Source organism: Rhincodon typus, chromosome 5 (genome assembly GCF_021869965.1).
Source record: "Rhincodon typus isolate 14 chromosome 5, sRhiTyp1.1, whole genome shotgun sequence".
Lineage (NCBI taxonomy): Eukaryota > Metazoa > Chordata > Chondrichthyes > Orectolobiformes > Rhincodontidae > Rhincodon > Rhincodon typus.
In genome coordinates, this window is record NC_063336.1 from 117,770,782 (window position 1) to 117,786,195 (window position 15,414).

The 15,414-nt window shown below is 37.8% G+C and overlaps 1 protein-coding gene across 2 annotated transcripts in view; it reads right to left on the reverse strand.

Moving 5' to 3' along the window:
* tmem214 (transmembrane protein 214) overlaps window positions 1-15,414 on the reverse strand; it is a 45,504-nt gene that overhangs the window by 10,917 nt on the left and 19,173 nt on the right. For both annotated transcript variants that reach the window (XM_020512664.2, XM_048596972.1), the window contains exons 5-13: window positions 12,853-12,935; window positions 11,830-11,932; window positions 10,246-10,327; window positions 8,849-8,950; window positions 7,924-8,065; window positions 6,131-6,222; window positions 3,953-4,001; window positions 1,373-1,486; window positions 257-374 (exon numbers count right to left, since the gene is read on the reverse strand). In XM_020512664.2, coding sequence (XP_020368253.2) covers window positions 257-374; window positions 1,373-1,486; window positions 3,953-4,001; window positions 6,131-6,222; window positions 7,924-8,065; window positions 8,849-8,950; window positions 10,246-10,327; window positions 11,830-11,932; window positions 12,853-12,935 — 885 coding nt within the window. The remainder of the gene's footprint in view (window positions 1-256; window positions 375-1,372; window positions 1,487-3,952; window positions 4,002-6,130; window positions 6,223-7,923; window positions 8,066-8,848; window positions 8,951-10,245; window positions 10,328-11,829; window positions 11,933-12,852; window positions 12,936-15,414) is intronic.

Below are 15,414 nucleotides of genomic sequence, written 5' to 3' on the forward strand. Positions count from 1 at the left end.
TGAAATAAAAAAAAAACAAAAACAACAGAAGCCACCTTAACATAAAGCTGTTTTCAATAGATCAGTGTAGTCTCCTCTTGGAAACATTTTTATATCAGTGATATCAGAACTCCACCTATAATAAAATTTTCTGATGCTTCTCTTAAAAAAAAATCATGAACTTTAAATACAATTATTGATTGCAAACAAGAACATTGGCTTTGAAATACTTCATGGTCAAAGAATAGAAATTCACCCAAAGTATAACTTTACCAACCATTGAAGGATCCATGTGTTCGGATGTCATGCATCACAAATCCTGCTGCAAAAATAGTGAGCACAAGTAACAGGCGTAACCACGGGAAGCCACCACCTTTCAGTTTCTGCAGGAGATTCTTGAAAATTGAGAGAGAGAGAGAGATAGAAATCATGCAATCTTAAAAATAATGAATACAAATTGGTTAGAGCAGAAGCCAGTGAGAGTGACAACCTGAACTTGCATAGTGTTCATCACATTATTGCTCAAAAGATGCTTCACAGCAACATAAATCACAAAAAAAAGTTGACACCAAGCTAAAGGAGAAGATTTTAGTTTGGGTGACCAAAAGCTTGATCAGAAATTAGCACTACAAAAAGCATTTCAGAAGAGATTGTATTTATGAAGGGACCTGCAGAGCAGTAGGCCTACACAGCTGAAGAGACATCAGGCAAAAGATAAGGGCCGAAAGAAATGAGGTTGATACAAGGCCACATTTAGAGAAACACAAGACCTGAGGGTTGCAGAGTTGGAAGAGGTTTCAGAAATAAAGAAGAGTAAACTGTGGCTTGAACACAAGTATTTTTTCAGTGAGGCATGAGAATTGCCAAATGAATCACAAGAGTGACTGGAGAACCATACATAATACAAGTTAGGATATGGCGACAGCTTCAGATGAGATCCAATTTAGAGTGTAAAAAAATTGGGAATACTGGAGTTGAAGGTTAACAAAACTACTAATGAGGGATTCAGCAGCAGAAAGATTGAGGCATATTGTGAATACCAGCAATAATAAATGGTGCAAGTAGATGACCATCAAGATGCAAAAAGCTAGAAGTTAAGTTTAAAATCCATAAGTGCCAAGATTGCAAACAAGCAATCCAATTCAGCCTGGAGATAATGGCCAGGGAGCAGAACTTCTGACAGAAGCCTGAGATGCTGTTACCATGTGGTTGAAAAAAGGTTGCTGTTCAAGGTGAAAGGATAGGGGTAAGATGAAAAGCCATAGCAGTATATTCTAAGGCTACAAATAGAAAAAGGCTTGAAAGTAAAAAAGACTCAAACAAGGGTAGTCCAACTCATCTGAACAGAATAATTCTAACATAAAACAGCAAGTATAAATATTCAGATTCTTACATTGCATGCAGTGTTACAGGCCTGTATTTCTTGCGAATTTGCAGTACTTTTCCCAGATAGTTCTTCATTTGTAACTTTAAATGAACGAATGGTTTCTTGCAGAGCTTTCTGCACCTACAATTAATGCTTAATATTAAAAGTCAGTTTAAAATTTCAAACTTTATGAAACAAAACATACAACTCTATTGGACTTTTCACATCTAGCACACATTCATGAAGTCTGTCATAATCCATAGCTCCCGTCACTTAGGTACAGATTTCCACTACTCAGGGAAAGTCAGGAAGTTTCCCAAAATCACTGGGCCCATGTCAGTAACAAATACTTGGTTTGTGCCTAGTTTGCTGTTGGTGAGAGGGCGGGGGGTTGGTGGTGGTGGTGGTGATGAGTGCGAGATGATCCAGGCTTGCAGATCCCAGAAGCAAAAAAAGGAGAGGGGGTTGGGCAAGTGCAGAGGCTGGATTCGCAGAAGCCTGATCTTGGCGATGTCAAAAACAGATCTTTTGGTCTTCACAATACACAGATGCCACCCCTTTAAAAAAGTGTCATCAATGCAAACGCAATGCCAAAAATGTTCTAGTCTCTCTTCAAATCCAGCCACTTCTTTCCTAATCTCAACTGAAAAGACCCTTCTACTCTGCAGGCCACACCCTACAGCCACTCATCCAGTATCTGAAGGCAGACCTCAGGGGGCACATACAGATGGGAAAAAAAATTAATAATCTAAAATCGTTCTCCTACTCCTACATGAGAGGCTTCTATTCAAGAAATAGAAATACTTTTGAATTTCAAGTGGCTAATCGCTTATAAAATTGAAGAAACTGCTAGTTCAGATCCACGCAATCAAAAACACCTTGTTCTTTAATAGTTTGTTTATACTATCAATTGAACAATAAACTAAGAAGAGGCATTTCATCCCCCACCTCCAACCTGAAGCAGGTGGCCAGTCAAGACCACCTAGGAGGCTAATTAGACATTTTCAAATCAACCTGTTCACAGATGTAATAACACATTTCTGGAACAGGTGGAACTTGAACCCAGGCCTCCCAGTTCATTGGTATGGATACCACCGCTGCACCACAAGAGCTCTTGGAGACCAGTTATTTTTTCTTTGAGGCAAATTACTTAAACTTAAACTACTGGTTGCAGCAGTCATTAAGATCAGCAGATTTTAAAACTGCTAAATCATAAGAACTACAGACCTTATCCACCCTTCAACATCTATATCTATCCATCAATTTACGACTTCCCATACTGTAGATGAAGGCTTTTGTTACAGCCAAAAATGGAGTTTATTTATAACCAGAGATTACATGGCCTGGAGTTGGGTTTACCTCCTGTGTGAATCAACCCATTCAATTATCCCTAATGACAAAAATTAAATTTGTTGGAAACAGTGATAGGACTTCTGCATCCAGGTCCAACCAAACAAGTCTAAGAGTCTTCCTGTATAAAAATTTAACCCATCATTTTTCCCCCATCGAGACTAGCAAATGTAACTCCACAAAAATGTTTCATAATGCACAATTTGGGACCAGCTAGCTGAGCAAACTCAACTGCAAATGGTGCATTATGGGACTGAAAGCAATAGGAACAAAGCAGACATGGGATTGGAGGCATTGCACAGAAAATAAATACCAACATTACACTATCGGTTTCATGTTAATGTTAGTGGAGAAAATGATGGCAGGCAATAATTAGCAGTAAAGTACATTCAAGAACACTAACTTCCTTCAGTTTTTAAGCATGATGTCAGTCACCATGGAGATATGCGCAATACTTTTTTAATGTGCGTAACATGGCTAGAAGAGGAATTGCACCATTATGTTCTCAAATAGCATCTGGATAGAACACCACATTTGTTAAAATAGGAGCATGAACATCCATGAGTGCATTAATAGAGATACAAATAATAATTTGCTATTGGATTGATCATTTAGTATTCTACAATCTGAAAAGTAGCTTCCCCACAGCCTACTCACTTTTGGTAACTTTTAACTATTACTACAGCTAGTTAGTTAAAACAAAAAAGCCTAATGTAAAGCACCTGAAAAGCTAGATTTACAGCAAAAAGTAAGCAGGTGCAATAGAAAAATCCATATGTTATCAGTAAATCAAGTTATTGGAATAGTACAGCAGTAGATAAAAAGTAGAAAAATAAAGCATTACATCAGAGCAGAAGGCACTCTTACATTGCAAAGAAGAGTTTGGACAGTAGTCAACTAAATCCACAAGGATCAGTTGTTTAATAGTTACGTGACCCTTCTTAGTGAAACTTTTTGCAAAACTCTTAAGTTAGAGAAAAATTCCAAGTGGATCACCCTGAACTTTAGATGATTATGTTTGATCTGCAAGAAGTTCCTTTTCCCAATCCATTTAATATCAAGGCTAAAAGATATGCTGGATTTCTGATCAAGGTAGATAACTAAGTCTATAAATACTCATGGCAAAAAAAAAAAAAAAAAAAGAGGCATTTGAAATGAAAACAAAACTATACTGCTTAAAAACAATAAAAAGTGAAGCATTTTCTGGATGTGCAGCTGAAAGTATAACTGTAGTTGAAAAAATAAAATGAAAGTTACCTTGGCTGGAAGGTTGTTCCAGATTTCCAAAAGATTATTTAGCAAGAGACTGAAAGAAAAAAAAACACTGCTATTTAATTGAATTAAATGCAACCAATATTACAGTTAAAAAAAAAACACGATGTTGCAACAAAGAGGGCTATAAGAGTTAATACTACATTCATAAATGAAATGAAACAAGATCGGGAACTACAGACTTGATTTTGCAAAACACGGAGAACAAAAAAAAAAATTTTAATTGGGATGGCACAATGAAGCAAAAGGATCATTAACTGCTCATTCTGGGCATGTCAGCTGGGTGATTGGAGGTGGTGATGCTGAGCTGCCTTTTTGAACCACTGCAATCCATTTGATGCAAGTATAGCCCACTATGCCATTAGGGAGTTCCAGAATTCTGACCTAGCAACATGGAAGGAATGGCTGTACAGCACCAAGTCAGGATGGGGAGTGGCTTGGAGGAGAGCTTGCAGGTGGTGGTCTTCTCTTATCTAGAAGGACAAGGGCAGCAGATGAGCATAGTTGTAGTAGTCAGGAGTTTGGAAAGTGCTGTCTAAAGGACTTCAGATGAAATTCTGCAGTACATCTTGTGGATGGTACACACTGCTGGTGAGCAGTGGTGGAGGGAGCAAACATTTGTGGATGCGATGCCAGTCGGGCTAGCTGCTTTGTCCTGGATGATGTCAAGCCTGTGCTGTGGTGTTGTACTCAACTAGGCATGCGAGGAGTATTTGGCTACACTGTGGTTGACAGGAACTGGTAGGCAGCCAAGTTATTCACTGCATGATTACTAGGCTTTGACCTGCTCTTGTCAGAAAACATATAGAGCCCACCCAGTTGTTTCGGGTCAATGGTAACCACCAGAATATTGACAGTGAAGGATTTAGTGATGGTAATGCCTTTGCATGACAGTGGGCGATGGATAGATTCTCTTTTATTGGACACTGTGATTTCCTGGCACTTGTAGCATGAAAGGTACTTGCCACTTGCACACCCCAAATATGGATGTTGTCCAGGTTTTACTGGATTCATTAACTGGGAAGTCACAAATGGTACTGAACACTGCACAAACATGCCCATTTCTGACCTTTTGATGGAGAGAAGGGTAGAGAATTGGACACTTAAATTTAAAAAAAAAGCAACATCAAAAGGAGGTTCCAGATAAAGTCGGTCAACATTTTTCTAAAGAGCATGCTTTCAGCATAAATCGTGTATTCTGAAGGGAGGCAAAATGTTGAGAGATATTGCAGACATTTAGATGCGAAAGTCTCATTGGACTGAAAGCATCAACTCCACTGATGCTACCAGACCTGTGAAGTTTCTCCTGCATTTTGTTTTATTTTATAAAGTTCTAACAGAAATCCAAATTTGTGAAACAACTGTTGACATGTAATTGTATGCAACAAGCTCCAAAACACCTTAATGTTGATTTTATCTGTGTCAAAAATATTTAGAGATGTCCCATAACAGCCTCACTTTACTTGACAGCTCTAACAAAGCAAATTAAATCAAGCAAAATATCAGAATGCATTAACTATTGTGCAAAAATCACTCCTTCACACTACAAGCTCCTTGCATCAATCTATGATTCAAAATTAAGATTTAACCAAAGAGTATATAATCAGGTCATAACACCAAAATGTTATCAAGTGGTGACCTACCAGCATAATATGTAATCAAAGATACTCTAGGTTGCTGAAAATTCAGAATTACTTGTAAAATTGGAAGAATTAGAACCAGGTTTCTTCACTGAACTACAAGTAAACTGGAATGTTTCCGAAAACTCGTCTAATATGGAGGGGAGATAACACAGAAAAATCCCAAGTAATTTTGTTGCTCACTGTGCTAACCAGGCTCAGCCACCATTGTGACAGATATCTCGGGAAAATTAGATATAATGATTGAAAAGTATTCAAAAGAGAAAAGAAACTGTTGAGAATTTTTAAAAAAAAAAAGTATTCACAAGAAGCTGCAACAGAAATTGCAAAGACAATAGAACAGCTTACAAAATTAAACTCAAGTTAGCAACGTGATCAGATTTAGGTTTGACAAAACTAACCAGTTACATCAGTTTATATGTACACAAAGACAACTGAAATTGCTTTAACAAAAACACCAGGATCTCTATCCATTCCTACTCGCGTATCCCCATGCTCTGCTCTAAAATGTTAAACAAATCACCTGGACTGAGAGAGATGCTTGGTGTACAGCTGTCTCCATACACTGAAACTGTTAGAATCTGTGGTTAAGCATTCAACCATACATTTCAAGAGCTGAAAGCCAAGAGGAAAAAAAGCAACATTTGTTAACTTCATAATATAAATCAATTCAAGAGATATAGAATTCAGATTACTTCAAAACTTTCCAAAATGCTAGATAAAAAAGTTCACAAAGGACAGTGTTAATACTGTGGGTTTCCACTTTAGTAGAGGGCAAAATACTGACATGGCTGGGAAATTGGTGGAGTGACAAGCAAAGTACAGACAATGTGTAGGTACTCAAAATGGCAGAATGTGACCAGTGATGTCCCATGAGGATCTGTTATGGCAATTATTCATATTATTGACCAAGTTGGAAAATAGCATAGAAAGTCTTATATCCAAATTTTCTAATGATAAAAGTTAGGCAGCTTTGTAGATAGCATAAAATTACAAAGGGATATTGATAGACTAAGTGAAAAGGCAAATTTTGACCGATAAGAGATCAATGTAAGCAAATGGAAGGTTATTCACTTTGGACCAAAATGGATATATCAGGAAACTTTCTAGATGGTATGAGGCGGAATATAGTAGATATCCAAAAGAGACTTGGGGATTCAGGTGCATTCATCTTTAAAATGTCATGAACAGGTGCAGAAAATAAATCAAGGTGGCTAGTGGAATGCCAGCCTTTATATCTTGAGGACTGGAGTATATAGATAAGTTATGCTGTGGCTGTACAAAATCCTGATTTGACCCCACTTGGAGGGCAGAGCAGATCTGGGCACCATACTTCAAAGGATGTATAATGCAATAGATGCATTATCAGTTGTTAGGATTTAAAAAATGTAAAAGATAAATTTTTGTTAAGTTACAAAAAGTATAAAGGAATATGGGCCAAAGGAAGGTGTATGAAAATAAGCTACATATCAGGTCATGATCTCACTGAATGGTGAAACATCTCTTAGAGCCTGAATGGCCTACTCTTGTTCCCAAAATATCCTGACTACAAAAGACACATTTTCCAATTGATCAGTTGTGGCACAAGTAGAAAAACCAGTAAAGAGATGATACAAAGTAAAATTAGTGACAAGCTGGCAATTTCTTCTTGCTCATTCATTATATCACATTTCAACCCATAGCTGACCTCTTAGAGATGAGGCACAGACAATCAGGAACTTTGCCCAATTGCATCTTCAAGAGCCGAGACAGATAACGTGCACAAGCTATTGGAACGAAGATGTGGTGGTGGTGGGAGGAAGCAAAAGGCAAAAAAGAAAGAGACTGGTGCCCAAATGTGCATAATTTCAGACTGGTTTAACAGCAACTGAACTGAGAATACATGCTTGTTGTCATAGATGTAGCTCTTGCTTTCAAAATAAAAACTACTATTTTCAATTAATTTCCACATTTAGAGTGGAGGAACATTAAAAATTCAAATGTCCCATTCTGAAAGCATTTTTGATTGTTTGATAAAGATATTCATGATGGATTGGAAGCTAGTTTCACTGATATTAACATCGATCCAAGTTTTTCCTCAAGCATCGTATGTTTTAAGAATGTAGTCCAGGCAATTTTTCAAATTTCAAACATACTTTCCCTCGACCTTATAAACAAAACCAAAATCTGCAAAGATGTTACAAATCTAGACTAGATTGGATCAATCTTAAGTGTTAACTGTTATGAATGCTTTATGGGAAACAATGCAGCAAAATGGTTTGGTGTTAAATTTTTACCGTAATAAAATATATTTTAGAGACATATAACAGCATGCACCTCTTTCTTCATCTCTGGAGGGCAGTTGGGAGTTGCTCTTGATAAGAAAGATGGGAAGTAGGTGTGTAGCGTAGAGTCAGGTTTTGCACCAAAAGCCAGCACTTTCAGCCGAGGATAAAGATGGCGTAACTGATCCTGTAAACTGAAAGAAAATCATAAAATTGACAGGCAAGCTAAGGAACCAATTTCATCACTTCCCTAAAGTCACAAGAATTACATGGAGATTGTTGCAAGCCAATAACTTGTTCTATTGGCATCAAGTCCCAAATGGTTATGTTAAACTATATAAGGTCCAGTTTACATCATTCACAATTTGCATCCCCCATCTTAAAAAAGGATACCAATACACTTATAAATTGTCACTAACATGATCATTGCAAGACTTGGGACTTCGAGCCTTTAAAAGAAAATGCAGTTGCTTTTGTTTTAAATACGGAAGGCACAGATAATGTAAACATTTAGTTTAGCTTCCAAAGATAGGATTAGTTGCAGTGCTGAAGCACAAATGTAAACTAGCCTAAGTTGTTCAAATGCTTTGTCTTCAGAAAAGGATTGATACAAGCAAGAATCTCAAGGAGTGTAGTTAGTGTTGTCCATTAACTGGCTTAAAATACTCAGTAACTGGCTGGTTGAAAGTTCAGGGAGTACTAGCTATTACAATTAAATACCCATCAAGGTGCAAGCATTTATTCACAGGATAGGATTGAATAGTGTTCATAGGAACACCACTTTTTCCAAGGCATTGAAGTGAGGCAGAAATCTAACTACACCTCAATATATTGAAGACTAACCTTATTTTAGTAACACTTGTTATGCAAGTTATGTAGTTGGAAATAAATTTAATGCATCAATGAGTCACAAAAAACTGAAGGACAATCTCAAACTTGCAGTTTCCTTAAAGTACCAAATTAAAATTCTAACTTACTTGGGTGAAAGTGAGTTGTTGGGCATGTAAGCGAAGTCCAGCAATGGGAAAAAGTCTTTCGGTCCGATTGTTCCAAATCCCTTGGACAGATTAGAATGCATCCTGAAAAATTTAAGGTAGGGAAGGGATATATTAAATTAAATCTTTGAGATTATATTTTGCATTATAAAAGCTGCAACCCCTTCCTATGATTAGCACACTTTTCAAAGGATAGGGATGTGATTAGAGGGAGCGAAAATCAGTTACCTGAATATCATACTGGAGTGAAGAAGTCATGCTCTCCAGAATGAAGTGGTTTAAAAAAAAAAAAAAAAAACTTTTCTGATGAAGGGTCTAGGCCCAAAACGTCAGCCTCTCTGCTCCTATGCTGCTGCTTGGCCTGCTGTGTTCATCCAGCCCTGCACCTTGTTGTCTCGGATTCTCCAGCATCTGCAGCTCCTACTATCTCCGATTCAATTTTAACCCCACTGCGAAGCCTCTTCTAAGGATGCCTAGCCTGAAGAAGTTACCCTCCTCCCTCCAGACAAACCTCAAGGGATAGCTTTTCTGATGAAGAGTCTAGGCCCAAAACGTCAGCCTCTCTGCTCCTATGATGCTGCTTGGCCTGCTGTGTTCATCCAGCCCTGCACCTTGTGGTCTTAAAAAAAAAAAAACTTGATGCGTTTGGCATTCCCAGATGGGTCAAGTGAAAGCAGGCCTAATTCTTCACTTCAACTTTGTATGAATGCCTACAGAAAGCTCTTTTTGTTCTGTATCTTTAGGATGGAGATAGATAGATTGTTGATTGTCAAGTAGATCAAGGGTTATGGGGAGAAAACGGGAGAATCGGGTTGAGAAATTTATTCAATCATGGCTAATAGCGGAGCAGACTCGGTGAGCTGAATGGCCTAATTTCTGCTCCTGTGTGTTACGGTCTTAATTCTCTTTTCTGAAGTAGTGAGCCAGTTCGGTTTCAAAAAGTCAGCAAATTCTGTGCACAAGCTGTTGAATTTCCTAATTTCAATTTCACAACTTGATGCAACAGGTTTGAACCAAATCTTTGGATTGCAAGCCCACTTAACCACTGGGCTACTCGTGCCAGGTGTGTGTGCTTGCATACTTCAAAAAAAAAAAAAAAAAGTGCCAGTTAAAGCTAATTGCAATATATAATATTGAACAGGCAGAGGAAAAAGATTAGCAAACACCTCCAAAAGAAAACTATGTTGTTAAATCATGTTGGACTCAAAGTTAAACGTTTTTCTCTTCACAGGCGTGATCAGATCAGAGTTTACCCAGCATTTCCTTTTTGAAAGTCTCTACTAAATTCCTGTGATATTTAGCTGATTCATACATTGTGAATTTTGATACAGGTTTTGCACATTGAGAATTCTCATTCAAATAGTTCTGTATATACTCACATTAGCAATCGATCCAAATAGCTAATTGCATAAGCAGACAGAGCTTTGACACCCAATACAGGAAGCATGATGTTAAGCCACACTAAAATCGGAGGAAAAGAACAGTGTTATGAATGTTTTTTCTGAGTTTGAAGGATGGTGGAAAAGTGGGGAAAAACACCAGGTTTCTGGTGCATTATTGAGCAACATTCATGCTAAGAATTTTCTGGAGCTGGAAAATACATCCCCGAGCAATCTTCAAACAAACAAAAAAATCAAGGTGAGATGGCTGGAAATTGATAGACAAGTTGAAGTTAGAGTCAAAAAGGAGTTCAGACAGCAACCCAATTGAGGAACTGTACAACATTTCAAAGTGAAAAAAGAAGAAGTGGAAAGGAATAGCAGACATGAAAGTGGATAAGTGCCCAAGCTCAGATGAGATGTAGCCCAGACCGCTGTGGAGGCTTGGAAGTAGACAGCAGGGGCTCTGGCATTAAAATCTTCAAATTCCCTCTGGTCACAGGAGGAGTGGCAGGGGCCTGGAGGACAGCTAATGTACCACCATTTTTCAAGAAATGAGTGAAGGATAAACTAGGAAATTACAGGACATTGAGTGTAACAGTGATAAAAGAAACTATTAGAAAAGAAATAATAACCACTTGGAGAGTCAATGATCAATCAAGGATAGTCAGCATAGACATCATTTCCCCTGAAAGCTAGCAAATGGTTGAATTTTACAATATGTCACATGTAGATGAGGGTGGTGCAGTTCATGTTGTCTACATGGTCTTCAGTAAAGGCTTTTGACAAGAGTCGGGGGTTGGGGGGGGTGGCGGTGAAGAAAAAGGAGGAAAACAAAAATCAAAAAGTTGAAACTAGCTTGCAAGATGGAAGGAGAAAAAGAAAGAGCAGGAAAAGAATATTGACTTCAAAAAGTTGGAATGAAAAAGAAAAGGAGGAGGATTCTTCTGGGCTGTGTCTTGTGACCTGTATCAGAACACCAGATCAACAGCAGTCCAAACATTGCACAGACTTCCTGTCCCTCCTGTGAACAAAGCACTAATGGCCAAAATAAATCACTACAAAGAAAAATCAGTTTCTTTTTGCTCATCTGGTTTGAGTTGAGTTTTTTGGGCCATTTTGCTACAAATTGTTAGAGTTTTGCACCTTCATTTTTAAAGATTTTAAATAAAAGTATCAATTGTGTTAAGGAATGCTAATTGATGGATCTCTTTATTCTGGGCGACATCAGGAACTTGGTAAAACAATTAAAATTTGTGTTATGACCAAAGTAATGGAACTAGAGAGAGTGCACACCCCATCTCAGTCACTGAGTTACTCTCAATCAAAACATACAAATAAGGTCATTTTAATTTAATTAATCCAAGTTTTTTTCCCCCAAATACAGAATAAAGAAAGTCTTTTATAAAGATGATACTAATTAATCTAGCTCAATTAAGAATTACGGTCTACTTTCAAAAAAAAATTAAAGTGTGCATTTGTAAAATCTCAAATCTAAATAATATGTTACTGAAAGAGTGAATAAAAATCAGATACTATTGCTAAGTCAAAGCATTTCCAAATTGAAAATCATTAATTCCTTACCTTTCAGTCCTTCTGTTAAATCAGTTCCAGCTTGTCCCAAGGCCCACATGATGCTGAGGCATTTATTTGGTTTATTGTACTGGGACCTCAGCAATTCCAGATACTGAAATTTTTAAAAAGTGGCACTTTAAATTAAACCAAGTAAAATAAAAATAAAAAGGAGCACAAGGAGCTTAAGCTTAACAACAGCATTTAAAGAAAACGTATATCTTGTAATTAATAATGGAATTTCAGTCTTACACCTGAGAGTTCAAGCTGAATTACTATGTGACAAGTATGGTGAGAAAACAACTTCTTGTTTTACCCTGATGCCCTAAATCTGCACACCATTTCATTACTCCTAGCCCCAGAGGTATGTGGCCATCTAGCCTCTTATGCATGCTTCACCTTTTGAAGAAGAGGTCATGACTGATCTGATTATGGTCTGAAATCCTGTTCGCTCAAATAACCAGATACCTATTATACAGTGTCCTCTTGTGGGTGAGGCAATTATGTTCAGACAAACTTGTGTATGAACAAGTATCTAGTAACATTTAATCAGTACTTTTACCCTGAACACAATGAGGTCTACCACCGACCAGAATAGGAATCACATACTCTGCAGTGCGTTTTGATTATGGGCTTCCCCCACCACCCATTATTGTGCTATTTTCAGGTCCAAAATTATCTATATACACTAAGAACAAAATTAAATCCAATCCTGACTAAATTACCATCCTTCTGTTGGGAGGACCCCCACTTATCAGACATTTTCATGTCTAACCACTAACTTTCAAAGTCTACACTTATTTCAGAAAAAAAGCAAAAGCTGTAACGTCCTTCAAAAGTCTCTTCACTGAACTACTCCAACTGCATTCTCTTAATCCACTTAAATTAGGCAACATTTCCGAGAAAAAAAAAAATCAGAAACTGCCATTTGCTGATAAAATCCTGTGAGTTTCAAAGCTCCACTAAGCTTGCTGCTACGCTGGAACATGAATATCTCAAACCAAAGCTGCAACATGTTGTGCAACCCATGCTTACCTTTCCAAGATTCATTGTTCCAATATGAGGTTTGTCTAGCAATATAGCCTGAATGCAAACTCTGTAGCCATGTAGGGACTCACCTGTAAAAAAGGAGCAAGTTTTTTTCTCTTTGAAAGCAATAAAGTGCTTAATAAGCATTGGATACATCAGCCATACTTTCCTTTAGTCACATACATTACCTGATGAAAAACAAGGTAAAAAGTCTGATAAGGAATAAGTTTTCCATAAACAAGTTCTAATATATTTATTTGCAAGTCTGAATCAATAATTGAATGCAGATTTTTTTTTAAAAAACAGACAAAGAACTCTATACACCCACCAATTTTAATTTGTAGTTTGCTGTTGCAAATCCAGTAAAATTAAAACTTCCAGAATCTAGCTCAAGGATTGGAAGCAAGTTGTGAAATGCGTCTCAGGATCTCAAAGTTCAGACGCACATAGACATATTGAAAATTGCCTTGAAGTTTAAGCTTCTGATTGGCCAATTTCACACAACACAGAACTCTGTCTCCAACCCTAAATTTCATGCCATGTCTCAGAGACTTGAACCTGATACACAGGACTTGCCAGGATAGTACGAAAATTACACTTCATACCTGGTCTAACTAATGGCCATTAGCTGAAGTAACAACCTCCATGAAAGTCAGTTTTAATTAAAAAAACCTGAATACAGCAGCTCAAATGAAAAGGGGAGTATCCAGTCTTTTGTAGTGCCTGATAGCCTGCATGACCCATCAATATTTCAGCCAGGATCAGAAGTCCCTCCAAAAAAAATTGCAGGAGTCACACTGTGGAACTCTTCATGCACACAACAGCTACAGTGACAAGAAGATCAGCACCCTGGTGTTATGACACTAGGCCAGCAAGACTGACTCACAAACACTGAATATTGTAATATAATATAATTAAGATGTTCAATGGCCCCAAAATTGTCTGATTAAACCTAGTTAAGAACATTAATATTGTAACTTCAGCAGAGTGAAACTCTGCAAGGTAATCTAATGGTCTACAGTTTAAACCCAATCTTCTTTGATCATAACCCTCAAATGGGAGTGTGGTAAGGGATACAATTTTAAAAGTTCCAACATAAGCAGTTTTGAAGAATGGTTGCTAAACCTTCATGCAATGGACTTTGGATAATGAGTTGGTCTACAGTCCTAAATGTCTGTCAACCTCGCTTGAATTCCAAAATTACTAGTCAATGTACACAGCTTTTGTTGACTGGAGACTTCTAGGTCTTGTCTTATCTTACAGATTTGGGTGCTTTTCTCAGAACTTGCAATAACTGAAGGATAACTAGAAAGCAACCAAAATGCCATCCAGCAGCTTTTGCAGCAACACTGCCTTCTGTCCAAATCATAGTTTTTGTTTGATTGGTCAGTAGCAGCCTCCTTTTGATGGCCCCTTTTAGCATCCAAGCAACTGCCAGCCCTCAAGTACAGTACATCTCATGTGCCAAAATGTCTGTAGTTTTCTTTGAAAGTCAACAACTTTCCAAGCCAGTTTCCCATAAACAAAACTGATTAAAAAAACAAAGCTATTGCTCAAAGAAACAAAGCTGCTGCTCAAAGTCCAAAGTTCAACGCAACTTCAGCTCAGTTCCAAACCAGAGGAAAAAAGTTACTGTTCCAACAAAAAAAAAAGCTCTCTAATGTTGAAGTTCTATATTCCCACAAGGTGTTAGAAAGTTAAGTAGCTTACTGAAAAAGAAGACTGGACATCGCTTCAAGAACAGTGAAGCATAGGACTGGAGTATCAAATGACATAAGTATTTTTCAACAATCTTAGCCAGAAATACAGGGTGAAGAAAGCCTGCTAGAGAAAGCGGACAAGTAACGATAGATGCCATTTCCACCCAAATTAGATTCATCTGATCCAACAGAAACCAGCAGTTGGAACTAGGACCCAAAAAACCATTCAACAAGCAATGCCAAAAATTGAGATGTAGAATCAGTCATGCTTTTCCAGGCCAGTTGCAATGACAACTTTATTTGGGCTCTGATTTGAAGCAATTAGGTCCACCATGTTTGCGGCAACTCAGTGAAAAAAAGCAATAAACCCATCAGTCCCACCCATCTGCTCTTCGCCTTAGCCCTTCAAATTTCTTTTTCATTGAATGTGAATGTTACTATTTGCCCATTCGCAATTGCCCACAGAACGTAATGAGCCATCTCCTCAAACTACAGTGTATTCTAATGGTGTAGGTTGGTTAAGTCAGGATGGCTGAGACTTGGAGAACTTGCAGGTTCTAATATTCCGAGGAGTCTGTTGTTCTTTTTCAAGGTAATAGTAGTAGGTTTGAAGGCACTGTCAAGAAGAAGCTTAGCAAACTGCTGCAGCACATCTTGCTGTTGGTACACACTGCTATCTTTGTGCAGTGGCAGAGGGATTGAATATTTCAATTCATGGTGTGCCAAACAGAGAAGCTGTTGTGTCCTGGATGATGCAAAATTTGGTTCTTGGAGGTGACGGTGCTGCATTTATTCAGGCAACAAAGTACTTCACCATTCATATGAATGGCAAAAAAACAGAACTATTGGCCTGTTATTGGGAAAATGT